The following is a 19019-nucleotide window of genomic DNA, read 5'->3' as shown; positions in this document are numbered from 1 at the left end:
TTTCTTTCATTGAAATGCAAGAGTTGGATTATTTCACTAGTGTTTTGTCGTGGTTTGCCATATCACAGTTACATTCTCTTGATTTTTCAAAGTTCATTTTGGATTTCTTTCGTTGAAATGCAAGAGTTGGAATATTTCAGTAGTTTTTTGTTGTGTTTTACCTTGTAAGAGTTACATTTTCATTATTTTTCAAAGTTCATTTTGAATTTCTTTCGGTGAAATGCAAGAGTTGGAAAATTTCAGTAGTGTTTTTTGTGTGGTTTACTTTGTCACAGTTACATTCTCTTGAATTTTCAAAGTTAATTTTGGATTTCCTTCATTGAAATGCAAGAGTTGGAATATTTCAGTAGTGTTTTGTCGTGGTTTTCCTTGTCAGAGTTACATTTTCTTAATTTTTCAAATATCATTTTGGTTTTTTTTCGTTGAAATGCAAAAGTTGGAATATTTCAGTAGTGTTTTGTTGTGTCTTACGTTGTCACAGTTACATTTTCATGATTTTTCAAAGTTCATTTTGGATTTATTTCGTTGAAATGCAAGAGTTGGGATATTTCAGTAGTGTTTTGTTGTGGTTTACCTTGTCACACTTACATTCTCTTGATTTTTCAAAGTTCATTTCGAATTTCTTTCATTGCAATGCAAGAGTTGGAATATTTCAGTAGTGTTTTGTGTTCTGTCGTGGTTTACCTTGTCACACTTACATTCTCTTGATCTTATTCTCTTGATTCTTCAAAGTTCATTTTGAATTTCTTTCGTTGAAATGCGAGAGTTGGAAAATTTCAGTAGTGTTTTGTTGCCGTTTACCTTGTTACAGTTAAATTTTCTTTATTTTTCAAAGTTCATTTTGAATTTATTTCTTTTAAATGTAAGAGTTGATTTATTTCAATAGTGTTTCGTCATGGTTTACCTTGTCATAAATTCATTCTCTTCCTTTTTCAAAGTTCTTTTTTTATTTCATTCTTTTAAAGACAAGAGTTGGAAAATTTCAGTAGTGTTCTGTCATTGTTTACCATGTCACATTTACATTCTCTTGATTTTTCAAAGTTCATTTTGAATTTCTTTCGTTGAAATGCAAGAGTTGGAATATTTCAGTAGTGTTTTGTTGCGGTTTACCTTGTCACAGTTACATTCTCTTAATTTTTTCAAAGTTAATTTTGAATTTCTATCATTTAAATGCAAGAGTTGGAATATTTCAGTAGTGTTTTGTCGTGGTTTACCTTGTCAAAGGTACATTCTCTTGATTTTTCAAAGATCATTTTGGTTTTCTTTCGGCTGAAATGCAAGAGTTGGAATATTTCAGTAGTGTTTTGATGTGGTTTACCTTGTCACAGTTACGTTCTCTTGATTTTTCAAAGTTCATTTTGGATTTCTTTCGTTGAAATGCAAGAGTTGGAATATTTCAGTAGTGTTTTGTTGTGGTTTACCTTGTCACACTTACATTCTCTTAATTTTTCAAAGTCATTTTGGATTTCTTTCGATGAAATGCAATAGTTGGAATATTTCAATAGTGTTTTGTTGTGGTTTATCTAGTCACAGTTACATTTTCTTAATTTTTCAAATTTAATTTTGATTTCATTCGTTGAAATGCAACAGTTGGAATATTTCAGTAGGGTTTTGTCATGGTTTACCTTGTCACAGTTACATTCTCTTATTTTTTCAAAGTTCTTTTTGAATTTCTTTCGTTGAAATGCAAAGGAGTTGGAATATTTCAGTAGTATTTTGTCGTGGTTTACCTTGTCACAGTTACATTCTCTTGATTTTTCAAAGTTCTTTTTGAATTTCTTTCGTTGAAATGCAAGAGTTGGAATATTTCAGTAGTGTTTTGTCATGGTTTCCCATGTCACAGATACATTCTATTTATTTTTCAAAGTTCATTTCGAATTTCTTTCATTGAAATGCAAGAGTTGGAATATTTCAGTAGTGTTTTGTCGTGGTTTACCTTGTTCCAGTTACATTCTCTTGATTTTTCAAAGTTCATTTGAATTTCTTTCATTGAAATACAAGAGTTGGATTATTTCAGTTGTGTTTTGTTGTGCTTTACCTTGTGACAGTTAACTTCTCTTTATTTTTCAAAGTTCGTTTTGAATTTCTTTCATTGAAATGGGAGAGTTTGAAAATGTCAGTAGTATTTTGCTGTGGTTTAACTCGTCACAGTTACGTTCTCAAAATTTTTGAAAGTTCATTTTTATTTCATTCATTGAAATGCAAGAGTTGGATTATTTCAGTATTGTTTTGTTGTTCTTTACCTTGTCACAGTTAAATTCTCTTTATTTTTCAATTTTCATTTTGAATTTATTTCATTGAAATGCAAGAGTTGGAATATTTCAGTAGTGTTTTGTCGTGGTTTACCTTGTCACAGTTACATTCTCTTAATTTTTCAAAGTTCATTTTGAATTTCTTTCGTTGAAATGCAAGAGTTGGAATATTTCAGTAGTGTTTTGTCATGGTTTACCTTGTCACAGATACATTCTATTGTTTTTGCAATTTCATTTTGAATTTGTATCATTAAAATGCAAGAGTTGGAATATTTCAGTAGTATTTTGTTGTGGTTTTCCTTGTCACAGTTATATTCTCTTAATTCTTCAAAGTTCATTTTGAATTTCTTTCGTTGAAAGGCGAGAGTTGGAATATTTCGGTAGTGTTTTGTCGTGGTTTACCTTATCAAAGTTACATTCTCTTGATTTTTCACAGTTCATTTTGGATTTCTTTCATTGAAGTGCAAGAGTTGGATTATTTCAGTAGTGCTTTGTCGTGGTTTACCATGTCACAGTTATGTTCTCTTGATTTTTCAAAGTTCATTTTGGATTTCTTTCGTTGAAATGCAAGAGTTGGAATATTTCAGTTGTGTTTTGTTGTGGTTTACCTTAACACAGTTACATTCTCTTAATTTTTCAAAGTTCATTTTGAATTTCTATCGTTGAAATGCAAGAGTTGGAATATTTCAGAGTAGTGTTTTGTTGTGGCTTACCTTGTCACAGTTACATTTTCTTAATTTATCAAAGTTCATTTTGAATTTCTTTCGGTGAAATGCAAGAGTTGGAATATTTCAGTAGTGTTTTGATATGGTTTACCTTGTCACAGTTACATTCTCTTAATTTTTCAAAGTTCATTTTGAACTTCTTTCATTGAAATGCAAGAGTTGGAATATTTCACTAGTGTTTTGTCAATGTTTACCATGTCACAGTTACATTCTCTTGATTTTTCAAAGTTCATTTTGAATTTATTTCGTTGAAATGCAAGAGTTGGAATATTTCAGTAGTGTTTTGTTGCGGTTTACCTTGTCACAGTTAAATTCTCTTAATTTTTCAAAGTTCATTTCGAATTTCTTTCATTGAAATGCAAGAGTTGGAATATGTCTGTAGTGTTTTGTCATGATTTAACTTGTCGCAGTTACATTCTCTTAATTTTCCAAAATTCATTTTGGTTTTATTTCGTTAAAATGCAAGAGTTGGAATATTTCAGTAGTGTTTTTTTGTGGTTTACCTTGTCACAGTTACATTCTCTTAATTTTTAAAAGTTCATTTTGGATTTCTTTCATTGAAATGCAAGAGTTGGAATTTTTCTGTAGTGTTTTGTCCTGATTTACCTTGTCGCACTTACATTCTCTTAATTTTTCAAAGTTCATTTTGGTTTTATTTCGGTGAAATGCAAGAGTTGGAATATTTCAGTAGTGTTTTGTTTTGGTATACCTTGTCACACTTACATTCTCTTAATTTTTCAAAGTTGATTTTGGATTTATTTCTTTGAAATGCAAGAGTTGTAATATTTCAGTAGTGTTTTGTAATGGTTTACCTTGTCATAGTTACATTCTCTTAATTTTCCAAAGTTCATTTTGAATTTCATTCGTTGAAATGCAAGAGTTGGAATATTTCGGTAGTGTTTTGTCGTGGTTTACCTTGTCACAATTACATTCTCTTGATTTTTCAAAGTTCATTTTGTATTTTTTTCATTGAAATGCAAGAGTTGGAATATTTCAGTAGTGTTTTGTAGTGGTTTACCTTGTCACAGTTACATCCTCTTGATTTTTCAAAGTTCATTTTGGATTTCTTTCGTGAAATGCAAGAGTTGGAATATTTCAGTAGTGTTTTACCGTGGTTTACTTTGTCACAGTTACATTCTCTTAATTTTTCAAAGTTCATTTTGGTTTTCTTTCGTTGAAATGTAAGAGTTGGAATATTTCAGTAGTGTTTTGCCGTGGTTTACTTTGTCACAGTTACATTCTCTTGATTTTTCAAAGTTCATTGCGGATTTCTTTCTTTGAAATGTGTTTTGTTGTGCTTTACCTTGACACAGTTACATTTTCTTGATTTTTCTTAAGTTAGGTTAGGTTAGGCTAGATCAAGTTAGGTTAGGTTAAGTTATGTTAGGTTAGCCTACGTACGCGCGCGTACGTAGGCTAACCAATTCATTTCAACGATGCATTTCAACGATAGAAATTCAAAATGAACTTCGAAAAATCAAGAAAATGTGACTGTGTCAAGGTAAACCACAACAAAACACTACTGAAATATTCCAACTCTTGAATTTCAACGAAAGAAATCCAAAATGAACTTTAAAAAATCAAGAGAATATAACTGTGACATGGTAGAAATAATCCAAATTGAATTTCAATGAAAGAAATTCAAAATGAACTTTGAAAAATCAAGAGAATTTAACTGTGAGAAGGTAAACCATGACAAAACACTACAGAAATATTCCAACTCTCGCATTTCAACGAAAGAAATTCAAAATGAACTTTGAAAAATCAAGAGAATGTAACTCTGAGAAGGTAAACCACGACAAAACACTAGTGAAATAATCCAACTCTTGCATTTCAATGAAAGAAATTCAAAATGAACTTTGAAAAATCAAGACAATGTAACTGTGACAAGGTAAACCACGACAAACCACTACTGAAATATTCCAACTCTTGCATTTCAACGAAAGAAATTCAAAATGAACTTTGAAAAATTAAGAGAATGTAACCGTGACAAGGTAAAGCACAACAAAACACTACTGAAATAATCCAACTCTTGCATTTCAATAAAAGAAATTCAAATGAACTTTGAAAAATCAAGAGAATGTAACTGTGACAAGGTAAACCACGACAGAACACTACTGAAATATTCCAACTCTTCCATTTCAATGAAAGAAATCCGAAATGAACTTTGAAAAATCAAGAGAATGTAAGTGTGACAAGGTGAAGCACAACAAAACACTACTGAAATATTCCAACTCTTGCATTTCAACGAAAGAACTTCAAAATGAACTGTGAAAAATCAAGAAAATGTAACTGTGACAAGCTAAACCACAACAAAACACTACTGAAATATTACAAGTCTTTCATTTCGACTAAAGAAATTCAAAATGAACATTGAAAAATTAAGAGAATGTAACTGTGTTAAGGTAAACCACAACAAAACACTACTGAAATATTCCAACTCTTGCATTTCAACGAAAGGAATACAAAATGAACTTTGAAAAATCAAGAGAATGTAACTCTGACAAGGTAAACCACGACAAAACACTAGTGAAATAATCCAACTCTTGCATTTCAATGAAAGAAATTCAAAATGAACTTTGAAAAATCAAGACAATGTAACTGTGACAAAGTAAACCACGACAAACCACTACTGAAATATTCCAACTCTTGCATTTCAACGAAAGAAATTCAAAATGAACTTTGAAAAATCAAGAGAATTTAACCGTGACATGGTAAAGCACAACAAAACACTACTGAAATAATCCAACTCTTGCATTTAAATTAAATAAATTCAAATGAACTTTGAAAAATCAAGAGAATGTAACTGTGACAAGGTAAACCACGACAAAACACTACTGAAGTATTCCAACTCTTGCATTTCAATGAAAGAAATTCGAAATGAACTTTGAAAAATCAAGAGAATGTAAGTGTGACAAGGTAAACCACAACAAAACACTACTGAAATATTCCAACTCTTGAATTTCAATTAAACAAATTTGAAATGAAGTTTGGAATATCAAGAAAATGTAACTGTCACAAGGTAAACCACAACAAATCACTACTGAAATATTCCAACTCTTGCATTTCAACGAATGAAATCCAAAATGAACGTTGAAAAATCAAGAGAATTTAGCTCTGACTAAGTAAACCATGACAAAACACTACTGAAATAATTCAACTCTTGCATTTCAATGAAACAAATTCAAAATGAACTTTGAAAAATCGAGAGAATGTAACTGTGACAAGGTAAACCACAATAAACCACTACTGAAATATTCCAACACTTGTATTTCAGTTAAACATATTCAAAATGAACTTCCAAAAATTAAGAGAATGTAACTGTGACAAAGTAAACCACGACGTAACACTACTGAAATATTCCAGCTCTTGCATTTCAATTAAAGAAATTCAAAATGAACTTTGAAAAATCAAGAGAATTTAACTGTGACAAGGTAAACCACGACAAAACACTACTAAAATATTCCAACTGTCCTAGTCGATTACGTCATTCTATGCCCATATATGGACTCCTGTCATGACCTCCTGATAGGGTTCCACCGATTATGTAATCAATTTCTCAGAAATCCAACTGTCCTAGTCGATTACGTCATTCTATGCCCATATATGGAGCCCCGTCATGACCTTCTGATAGGGTTCTACCAATTATGGAATCAATTTCTCAGAAATCCATTTGTCATAGTTGATTACGTCATTCTATGTCCATATATGGACCCCCGTCACGACCTCCTGATAGGGTTCTACCGATTATGTAATCAATTTCTCAGAAATCCATTTGTACTAATCGATTACGTCATTCTATGCCCATTAATGGATTCCCGTCACGAGCTCCTGGTAGCTTTCTACCGATTATTTAATCAATTTATTGGGAACTCTTTCCCTTATATTATGAAGTCAATTTCTCGGAAATTCTCTCCCCTCGAGGGATTCTATGCCAGTATATGGAGTCCTATTACGGACTCATGAGGTTAGGATAGGTTATGTAACCAATTTCTTAGAAATCCATGTTCCCTCCCGAGTCTTAGATCAACATATCCTTTCTTCACCTGTCCCCTAGAAACAAAAAATGAAGTGCCCTTTCTTTATTCAAACAATTACCATAAAAACAACGAATTAATTCCCCTTTCTTGAATCATAAATTCCTCTTACAGACAACAAATTAATTACCCTTTCGTTGATCGATAATTCCCATTAGAAACAACAAATTAATTCCCCTTTCGTGACAAATCAATCAACCTTGACATCATCCGTCAGACAATAATAAACTTCACCCGGAAACAATTCTCCTGGACGAGCACCAAAGACATTAATAAACTTCGCCCGGAAACAATTCTCCTGGACGAACTTCAAAGACATTAATAAACTTCGCCCGGGAACAATTCTCCTGGACGAACACCAATTTCTCGGAAACGTGTTCTCCAAGGGGATTCCATGCCCATATATGGTGCCCCCGTCGAACTGACAGCACAGGTGTTCTCCCTAGGGACTCTATGCCCATATATGGAGCCCTGTTTGTATCTCATGAGGCCTTTCTACTCTTGTTCCCTTCTTATTTTTTCTCGAATTATCGTGGAGACGCTTTAGCATAATCCCATCACCAGCATCAAATTCTGGGCCCTGCGGTAGGCTGCTACGTCTGAGACTGAACTTTGGGCTCTGTATTACCAAGCCGAGATCAGTCCGTAACATCACCATAGGACTAAAATTGACAGTTAGTGGTTTTGCTCCAGGGACTTTTGGATTCTGGGCCAGCCCACTTCATTATAGCCAAGATGCTCTTTAACTTCTGGTTTTCATTATTTATGTTGGGCTCTGTATTGCCAAGCCGAGATCAGTCCGTTGCATCACCATAGGACTACAATTGACAGTTAGTGGTTTTGATCCAGGGACCTTTGGATTCTGGGCCAGCACACTTCATTATGGCCAAGATGCTCTTTAACTTCTTGTTTTCATTATTGATGTATTGCCTGTATTGCCTGTATCGTTATTCTGTATTGCCAAGCCGAGATCAGTCCGTTGCATCACCATAGGACTAAAATTGACAGTTAGTGGTTTTGACCCAGGGACCTTTGAATTCTGGGCCAGCACACTTCATTATAGCCAAGATGCTCTTTAACTTCTTGTTTTCATTATTTATGTTAGGCTCTGTATTGCCAATCCGAGATCAGTCCGTTGCATCACCATAGGACTAAAATTGACAGTTAGTGGTTTTGATCCAGGGACCTTTGGATTCTGGGCCAGCACACTTCATTATGGCCAAGATGCTCTTTAACTTCTTGTTTTCATTTTTTATGTTGGGCTCTGTATTGCCAAGCCGAGATCAGTCCGTTGCATCACCATAGGACTAAAATTTACAGTTAGTGGTTTTGATCCAGGGACCTTTGGATTCTGGGCCAGCACACTTCATTATGGCCAAGATGCCCTTTAACTTCTTGTTTTCATTATTTATGTTGTAAGTTTTTTATTTATAGCCTCTTATGCTAACTAATTCTTAATATTAACATCTCTGATGGTAGCAAGAATAGAAAAGTAGTGTCATGATAACAAGCGTAGTAGGGCTAAAGACCCAAATTGATAACCATAGTGAGGGAGGGAAGGGGACAACAAATTGCAATTTTCTAGTACGCGACTAAAATCAAATGCTCTAGCTTCTCCCATTTGCAACATTTTGGGCCTTAATTTTGAATACGTGTTGAAGGGGACTATCGGAAACTATTCTCTCAAGCTTCTGTTTCTTTGAGCCATGTTTTTACTTTATCGCCAAATTATTGCCGAGATATCTTTTTATGATTACAAACAAAAAATTTTTTAGAGATTCGAAAAAGGAGCGATTTCCAACAGATTTAAAAGAGCTGTCTTCTATTGTCACTTGCCATTTCTGCTCGTGACTTCGGTTAGGTTTTATGTTTCATCTTTTAAACCTTGGAGTGATTCAGGGGATGATATCACATCTGACACTTCAAACTCAAATTTATCTAATCGGTAAAGAAATATAAGCCCACTATTTGCTCCTTTCCTAGAAGATACATTAGAAAGCTGAATCGTGAGCTTATCAGATTCTTAATGGGCTAATCAGATTATATGGCAACGATTTTTTCGTACAATGATTTCGTCATGATATACCATTTTAAGAATTTTGATTGACTGGCAAATTAATTGTTGAGCTCCAAATTGGTAAAAAAAAGGAATTGGATAATGACTCTGTTTAATGACAATCTCAGTTTTGATTCAATGCAGAAACAAACTAGGTCCTAAATTGGAGCAAAAATGAGCCACCGACAAGGAGTAAAACAAAATAGGTTCATAATGTACTTAGTCATCCACCTCTGTCAATTTTTAACAAAAAATTGGTTATATAACACTTTGTTTGAATTGGAATCATCCAAGCATTTTCTTTTTGTGTCTTCTGAGAAATAATGTAGGCTCTTGAGCCTTTCAATACCCCCACCCCTGCTGAATTTCTAGTAGAAAGATAGACAATGAGGAGTGTTGCAGCTCTTTTGAACGGAAATCATGCCAGAATTTTTAATCTGGACGATTGGAAAATCAGATTGGGCCCTTAATCCTCCACCCATTTCCAAGTTTTTAACAGATAGTCATGTGTTTTTTAACTGGTTCAACATTTGTGAAGGAGGAAGAGGGTCGACCACAGTATCTTTTCATCAAGGTATCTTTCAGAAAGGTTGGTAGATCTCAGCCAAAATCAATGAAGACTAAGAGTTAATGTCATGATTGCTCCTTTTGGGAGTCTACACTGGTTCTGACCTGTCTCAGGACAGCGGATAGGGGCTTTTAAGTTTTGTTACCAATCAGTCTACCAGGACAAAACGTCAGATCATTGCCAAACTTCGTTAAAAGTTAGTTAGTGACTTAGTTGTTCTTTTTGGTGCATTGAATCAAAATGACCTCGGTAGAGGGGACATTTTCCCGAAATATCCGTCATCAAGACATCCATTAGAATAGGCTATCAGATATCAGCCAAACTTGTGAAAAGTACGAGGGGCTAATTCTCCTTTTATTGCTTTCCTGAGGTTTTTGCTAGATCCGACCTTTGTGGGAAGAGGAGGTCCCTCCATTCTCGTCATCATTAGATCACCAGGACTGGTTACCAGACATTCAATCTCAGCCAAGCTTTATGACAGACCTTTGATAAGAGGGATTATATCCTAGTTTAAAATCATGGGTGTTCAGCATCAACATGACCTCTATGGGGGGGGGGGGTGTGCTTAAATTGTAGTCATCCGTGTATATACAAAGATATCATCGGATCTCAACCAAACGTAGTTGAAAGTAACAGTCATATATCCTGGTTTTGTGGTTTCAGAGACCATGGTTAATTTAGCCCCGGTTGGGGAGGAGGAAAGAACTTCCTAATCTTTTTAATATGCATGTTTAAAGAAGGAAACGTCTGGTTCCATCAAAAGTTGGTGGATGCTAAGCATTAGGCTCATAGCTATACATTTTTATGGTCTGTAACTAAACTAACTCCTATTGAAGAAGGGTAGTTTTCGATATATTTTATCAGCCTAGTTACTAGATGGACTGGCGGAACGTGTTTATCAGACCCTGATGAGCAGCTATACTAATGGTGTGCGGCGTCACTCCTCGATTAGATCTCTTTGATGAAATGTCAAAATAGGTTCAGTGCCCCGACATTATCATACTCAACAATTTATCATAAGGTAGTTTATGCTAGTTATATGTACTTGCAGGATTCTTACCAAATGAATATGACAACCAACACTACCCTAGGTCGTATTGTACAACCCCAGCGTGTATGAGAGCATCAGCAAGAATGTTGACTTTTATTGATCTGACATCAGACCCATGTGAAGACTTTTATCAATTTACATGCGGTAGCTTTTTGAAGTCTGCACAAATTCCCATTGATAAACATCAAATGTCAGCGGTTGTGGAGATGCAGGATGATGTACTTATTCTTTTAAAAAGTAAGTTTATAATTTTGTGGAAAATAATATCGCTATTTTCAGTGTTCCAGTAAGTCCGAACGTTTTAATTGTTAGCTTTATTTTAAAAATAGAATAAAAATGTCCAAAATGTCTAGACATGTCTAAAATTTAATAGAATAAAAATGTCTAAAATATTAAAAACGTCTAAGCCACATGGTAGTCAATCAAGAGGGAAAATTTTGGCCTTTAGGGTCGATTTTTTGGATATCAGTAAGGTGACTAATGTTGCAGATGTCTTAACCAAAACGGATAAAGGGGATTCGTCCCCTATATGTTTGAGCTTAATTACAATGAGCTGCAACATGTTTGATAGTCACCTAAACGCTATAGTCTACTGCCAAGGCTAGTTTTAGCCCTTGCCGGGCCTCCATGCGTAAGTTTTTGGGACCACCTTAGACATAGCATATTTTATCGAAGCAATATAAGAAATTACAAATTGAGGCACTAAAATTCCATATTTAAGCTTAAGGCACATTATCTCTTTTGCCGGTTTCAATTAAGAAGCCGGAAGCGAGGTGATTTTTTTTTCAGAATGTATTCTTTGAACCCTTGGTTTATTTTAGGCTATGTGATTTATATTGTTGTCCATGGTTTATAAGACTTTTACGATTTTGGTCCTTAAGCCCAAACGGCCCATAAACTACACCCCAAACTAGTCTTGAAATTGATTATAGCATCAAAATCAAAATTTATTTTTCTTAATTATACCATTTCTGACGTTTTCAACCGCAAAGAATCTTGCGGACATGGCAGGTAAGCAATACATAAAACAGTGCAGGGTCTTTTTATTACATGAAAATATGACATTCTCCACAATCTTTCAAAATCTAGCAGTCGTCACAAAATTATGTCTAAATTACATAAACTTGGTGTTCCCATCTCTTAGCAATAATGGACTGACAAGAGGCTTAATAAGGAAAATTGAGATGGTAAATTCTTAGTAAAACAAAACAGAACATAGCAAAAGCTGAGTTCCTACCAAATAGACTCGAGGTAATGACTGTTGCTGGGGTAAAGAAGAGCACTTGTGTCTTAAGCGTCAGCTTCAACAAGCTCTTAATATAAACAAGATATAATTTAAAGCCCAAAGAGGCCAATGTTACAATATAAGATTTACCAAAAAATTTAGAAGCTTCTCATGGCTCTAGGCTTATAGGCTTATATGGCTATACACTATGACTCATAATATACAAAGACGTTACACTGCAAATGACTCTTCTAAATAGGTAATAAGGCGGAAAGAAAAAGGCAACCTCACATTACACTGGTATGACACTATAAAAATAGTCTTAACTACCCTAGAATATCTTGTGATATGGCCGAAGTCTAAGCCTTGAATAGCTGGAATGTAAGAGAAAGTTTGACCTGTGTAGTGGCCTAGGGTGGCTATACACTATGACAAGTTTGTAGTAATGGCAAGAGGTTTTGGTTGATTGTACATGAAAAATACAAAAATTTAGATATATTGGGAGGATTAGCTCGAATTGCTTTCCACGCTCCTTTTTTCTCAGTAGAATGATACTTTATTATATCCAATAAAAAATAAATAATCGTAAAATAGCTTGGTCATTAACTGCAAATCTTGTATTTTTCTCAAGTCTAAATTATTGAATTATTCCTTTTAGACGTGCTGCGAGAGCCGATGATTGAAGGAGACTTGGAAGCTGTTAAAAAAGCGAAGCTTTTCTACAAAAGCTGCATGCATGGTGGTAGGTATACTTCATTTTCATTACGTTTTTTAAATAGCTATAATTTTTAAAGTTACATAACCTAGAATTGAATTATTATGTTTTCAATTAATTCGTCATTATTCACTTTTCTTTTCGTCTGGCCCCTTGTCACTTTAAAATGTCTTCCTTCATTGGAAAGAACATTTAGGAAGAATGAAGTTACAACTAGAGGGTATATGCTAGTGTAATACTTTCTAAGCGTTGGGACAGCCCTTCGGATGTTTCTGGGCGTCTTTTGAGATTTTAAAAGCCTTTTTTAGGGTCACTCGCCAATATTCATGGACAATTGAATTTTAAATTTGATGGTGAAATCATCATCTTCACTTCCCTCTCTATCAATCGTTTGTTATCAAGGTTGCCCCGTGATACACAGTTTTGTTTCTGAGATCCATTATCAACTGTTGAAACAAGAGAATAAGATCAGGCGAAAAAGTGGCATTGTTCAAAAATCAGGAATCGTTGTCTTAATCCAGACGCATTATTTGTCTCTTTTTTATTATTGGAAAAGACTGAAAGTACTCTTCTATTTCTTTTCTGAAGAGATGAAAAAAAGATGTTGGACCACCCTGAAATTCTTTTTAAACCTTTAGAGAGAGTAGTTGAACCCTGTTCTTCGTACTGCAGAGTAAGTGACTAAGCACTGCCACCCCACCCGCCCCCCCCCATTTCCCAATAAAGGTCAAATTTCCCAATAAAAGTCAAATAAAGGCCCTGAGACATTCTCTGGGCATCCAAGGTGAACCGAACTTTCATCGATTGTAAGTTGCGTTTGATCACTTTCCTGGAGTTGAGGTCATCATTAGACTTATTTCAAAAATTGTGTTCTATCAGGCTACGAAGATTGGCCGATTTTAAGCTGGTGACAGACTTGGGGTTTTTCTTACACTCCTTTGCATTTTAAAGTCCCAGAAGCAACAAATATGTAGTATTTTACGAAACACTAATTAGCTATTCAAAAGACCCAATATGTCGAGAAAGAGGAAGGGTTTAGAAAATAAATGTCCAGCAAAACAACAAATAAGGGACTTTAACCTACATGGATTCAAGTAAAAAAAATTGGGCTCAATAAAGAATTGACATTTGGAAAATTGTACCGAATGATAGATGGCATTTGTGAATTTTTTTTTTTACACAAACGCTATTTTCTACTCTTACCAGTTTCCTCTACTATTTTGCGTAATTTTTAGGCACCCTCCGTTCAATAAAAATGCATATCAGCTTATCAGGCTCAACGTATCAGAACGTTTCATGGCAAAGTTTTCAAAGTTTCAAGTTTTCATCGCAAATCAATCATTCCATGATTTGATCAAGGGGATTACGGTAGAAAAACTGGCTCTTGAATAGGATGTTTTAGCTTTGCAGAAGCTATAATTGAGTTTGCACCACGAGCACTGCGGCAGCGCCGTGAGTGGCAAATTTTCTGAGCTTATTCTTTAGAAGAATTTGGATTAAAAATCCGGTTTTTCAGAGGTCCTTAGACACACAGTGAAGACTGGTAAGTCTTCATATATCTACCACTAAAATAAATCATTTCCTTATGTATGGATTTCCTAAACTCCTTACTCCAGGAAGTTTTAGATTGTCTTATGAAAGTTTGCCTTAAAAAAAAAAATTATTTGAATTATTCAACAATGCTTCGATTAACCATGGTTTTATTCTTTTAGTGCTAAATCATTTATACTCCATAGTCTAAATAATAACTGAGAACAGAGCAGGTCATCATTAATAAGCCCAAAAAAATAACGAATTAAAAATAGGGAATTAGTCTAAGACTATGGATAACCCCTAAGACCATTAAAAGTTATAACACTAGAAAAAAACGAGGAGAGAGGTAAAAGGAAACCAAAGAAGACAAAAAAGTAAAGAGATACTCCCTTACAAAAAAAGCTCTTTTTTGACTACCAGAGAAAAAATATTGCTCGCTTCACTCAAAACACAAAATTACAAGTCCCCTTACCTCTTCCCGGTACAAACTATTTCTGAAAGTTCTAACTTGGTCCCCCGAGCCCAAAACAAAGCAGAATATGTCTTCTGAAACTCATATAAAGCTCCTCGCCTTTTAGTTAAATATATCGACTGTGCTGAAAATCCATAATAAGAAATACTCGCTTGCCTTCAGGCATAGGAAGAAAAAAAAACTCTACTCTCTTAATAATCGGAAACAAAATGACTCTGACTGTAAAAGTGCTTCAGAGAAATATTTTTTTTTTAAGTGCTCGTTGTATAACCTCACGTTATTGGCTGGGAATTGCAAACACTTACGAATTATATAAAGTAAGACATTGTTTTTTATTTTGCTTAAAACTCTTTTTAAGTAGTTTTATTTCAGACTATATAGATGAGATGGCAAATTTTGAAAAAGGAGCCCTTCCCCTTTTGAAGATTCTCTCTGACGCTGAATCCGTTACCGGCATTCCCAAGATAGGTCAGTGGCCCATCTTGATTGGAGAACTCTGGGATGAAAGTAATGCCTTACCATTGCATGATCTTGTTGGGAATTTACTGTCACTTGGGACTCCAACACTATTTGAACTTTTGATTGGTAACCAGGGTAATGGATCATTTTTACATGTAAGTTTATGAATACTTCTTATTTTTCCCAAGGCTAGTCAACAAAATAAGCTGATATGCTGTGTCTATGCGTACTTCAATTTTTATTTTAGATGTTACTCTAGCGTAAAAATGGATATTCTTATATCTAACTGCAGACCTGAAATCTTAGCTAAAATTTGTTTTAGAAGGGGGAGGAAAAAACTCACCAAAGCACTAGAAAACAGGTAATTTATCTGAGAAATACTGAAAATTACTGAGAGATGGTTATAATCGTAAGATTTTAAGATATTCAGACACCCGCTCCTTTTCTGCGTACACTCCTCCTTTGGACACTGGATTTTGTTAAGAAAAAAAGCTCAATGTACCATACACTAAGAAAATTAGGTTTAAAAACATCATTACGAAATACTAAATATATATGCCCTGTTGTGCTTAGCAAAAAAATAGAATGTCAGTAAATCCAGTTTAAAAGTCGTCGCTGTTTTAATAAAGCCTTCTATCTTCTGCCAGTAAATTACGTTTTTTAAATAATCCCATATCATTTATTAAGTTATTAATGGTATTTCTGTTCAGTAATAACGTCAATTGTGTCGCTGATTATATTCTCCAGCTGAAGTGTATTATAGGGAAGATTCAAGAACATAGGGGGAGAAAGAGGGCCAGGGACATTGTTAGAGAATTAGGATAATAAAACAAGAGATAAAACTAAAAATCAATGTCTAAAATTATAGAAATCAATGGGTCCTGTTTCTATGCTTATTAATGACGACTGACTTACAGGAGTTTAATTCATTAAATACAAACTATCAAGCCCTTCTGTATCAATATAAAAAATTAACATGTGTCAGCCTTGTATACTAATTTTTAAAAATATATTGCTGATTGAAAATAGGCAAGCACGAACGGACTGCTACACCAACTTTCGTATATCCTTAAGTTAGATTTTACAAAATGAATTAAATTTTTTGATACTTTAACGACGGACTATTATGTGTTTTGTGTTGTTTTTCTGACATAAAGATGGGTTCAGAGCCTTCCCTAGGGTTGGTTTCGCCCAGAGAAAAATTTATTACAGCGCGCCCCTCTGCTAACTCAAATATAAGCTAAAAAGCCGAATGAAAGTGAATAATTTAGTTAAGTGGGCAACCCCGCCGTGGCGTGGCGCTTCTCCTGGTCTCTTCCCCTCCCCCTTTGAACGGATCTGCATGCTTTATTCGGATTTTGATCAATTTATATTGTAATGTTGAAAAGCTAATGCAAATTGTAGTTAATTGCAATTGCAACTATTCTCTAGGATTAAAAACTGTATTCAGAATGAAATCGTACCCTAGCTCATACCCAATTTCCTAAGTTGTTTGTTTGTTTTATTTCAGAGTGCCCTTATCCTTTTTAACAGCTATTATCCACAAAAGAAAAAAGTATTCTCTCTTGGAGGCTGTTCAAAAAAGGACATTATGAGAAGAGTAGCAATGGAAGCTATTCTACCATTATTTTTTACTATTTAATATGAAAAACTTAACATTGGATACGGGAATTGTTCCTCCGATTTTGAAGCAAGGTGGTTCAGAAACTCTGAATCCAACAAATATTGGGTTCTAGGTTGGAACAAGTTTTGCCAAAAATTTTAATTATCAAAAGAGTTTTGTTCCTTCCTTGCCAAAAAATATAATTTTCTGCGTGCTTGAATGTACTTCTAGTTTGTTTCTTTTATTTACGGGGTTCAATTGTGTGCCTAACTTTTAACTATTCCTTGAAGTGTGACTTCCTATTGGTGTTTGTGTATGTGTGTATTTTTTTAGGGGGGGGGGGGGCAAAGTGTTTTACGTAGACTGGGCAAAAATCGCTAAGGAACAGTTTCAGGAAATGATATATTATCTTATCTCATCTATTGTTTTAATTTGGTTGTTAGAATGCCTTGCGCTTGACTGTGTTCGATTCTCAACCGCCATTATGTACCAAGCGGGCAATAAAAAAGCTCACCTTTGGAAGGGAAATGTAACGACTTTATTTTCAATTTGAAAATTAGGCTATTAAGCAGTAAATATACAAAGTTATAAAATTATGCACGTGAACTATGGACTTTATGATAAAAGAAAAAGAAAAGGAATTGAAAACTAGCTTTAGAAAATACTGAAGAGAAGTTCTTTGGTTCTTCTGAGAAGCTTAACAACCCTAACACACTTTGTGTTAAAAACGTGGCCAGAAAACAATTAGAGTTTGTTTAACCATCATTCTATGAGGAAGAGAAAAATAAAGTCTAAATTGATGTTTTGACGAACATTGTTTTGACTGGTATAAATATCAGCATAGTTGCCAAACGAACAGCAGAACATGACCTTTGGATTGCTATTAAATTAGAAATCAAATTGTGCTCTTCCCGAGAACATGACCTTTGGATTGGTATTAAAATAAAAATAAATTTGACACTACCTGTGAAATGAGTTATGAAAATTTTAAATTATGTCCTGGATTTAATTATGCAGCATACTAACATTAGGTTATTAATAGCCTTTATTCAGACGTTTTGTATAGAATCAAGTATAGAAAGAACTACACGCTTTTCCCTACTCTCTGATCTTTTTTCTTTTATGCTTTTCAGCTTTATAAGGTTGAGCCACCTTTGTTTAAAGAATGGTATGAGGAGCTGTGGCCAACACTAGACTCGCAACCATCTTTCAACAATCCCTTTCATGATATACTCGCAGACATTCAACACCTTGATGTGAACGGCACGGGAGTTTTTGACAGCAATGGAATGTATGATTATATAATTCCAGGGTATGTGGACTACCCCGAAGGCTTTCTAAAGAGGAAGAAGAAAGAAGCAGAACCTTATTCATTTGCAGCGTCAAAGTGAGAGATTCAAGATATTATTTTAACACTACCCTGACCATACGTGCATTAGGAAATGCAGCCACCGAAGAGGGGGAGGGAGGGAGGGAAGCAACAGGAGGAGGGAGTAGTAGCTGGTCCATAAGAATTTTCAAGACGGGAATATAAATTACCGACTAGTTTGCATAAATCTGATGCTAGGATTGTCTAAAATGAAATTTTAAAACAGCAAGCCTGTCAAAAATTTTGTCATTTTTTTTATATAAAATGTAAAATAAAGCTCAAAAGGTATAAAATCTCATGTTTTTCAGAATATTGGTGATAATTTATTTTGAAATAAATATGTATCTGGGTTTCAGTCTTATACTCCCTGTCCTTGCTCCCGATTCCAACCGGATTGTATCAGTGCGTGCATACCAAATTATACAACTTGAATTTACGCACCACTTTTTTTTTTCTGAAAAAAATCTGATTTATTTCTTAAATCAATTACTGTAAAGCTTTTGGACTTTGTTTAGCTGGTTTTTTCAAAAAAATAAAAAAAATACGTGGTCTAAATTCCTCTGAAAATGAATTTTTTCGAGCGGAAAAAACAACCAAAAGCTTAGAAATTTGTCAAACTTGTTTATCAAATGATGAAGAGAGAGAAAGGGAAAGGACGAAAAGAAATAGCAAATTTTCAGAAATTTGGGAAATATCAATGGCATTAGCTAGTATTACAGATTTTTCTTTTATCATCATATCTTCTTAACAGTTAAAAAAAAGATCATTATATTACAAAAATCTTTGATTCTAGTCCCCTATCCTCCAAATCTTGTTATCATTTCTATATATAAGTAGAGGGGGAGGTGCTACTCCTGACCCTCACCCCTGCTGCCATCTACAATTTAGTTTAATGCTGACGGGACATAATTTATTCAAGGATTATCGATCGAGTCTAATGTGGGTGTGTCAAGG

The 19019-nt window shown here is 34.3% G+C and overlaps 1 protein-coding gene across 1 annotated transcript in view; it reads left to right on the top strand.

Moving 5' to 3' along the window:
- The window catches only part of LOC148951125 (uncharacterized), a 117628-nt gene extending 99524 nt beyond the window's left edge, over nucleotides 1-18104 (top strand). Inside the window, exons 4-7 of the mRNA XM_089090155.1 lie at nucleotides 10690-10926; nucleotides 12573-12656; nucleotides 15007-15248; nucleotides 17830-18104. Coding sequence (XP_088946281.1) covers nucleotides 10690-10926; nucleotides 12573-12656; nucleotides 15007-15248; nucleotides 17830-18087 — 821 coding nt within the window. The 3' untranslated portion in view covers nucleotides 18088-18104. The remainder of the gene's footprint in view (nucleotides 1-10689; nucleotides 10927-12572; nucleotides 12657-15006; nucleotides 15249-17829) is intronic.
- The last annotated feature ends 915 nt before the right edge of the window (nucleotides 18105-19019 follow it).

Source organism: Artemia sp. Qi Xiang Cuo, chromosome 6, assembly GCF_049724085.1.
Source record: "Artemia sp. Qi Xiang Cuo chromosome 6, ASM4972408v1, whole genome shotgun sequence".
In the NCBI taxonomy this organism is placed as follows: domain Eukaryota; kingdom Metazoa; phylum Arthropoda; class Branchiopoda; order Anostraca; family Artemiidae; genus Artemia; species Artemia sp. Qi Xiang Cuo.
This window is presented reverse-complemented; position numbering and strand designations above follow the sequence as displayed.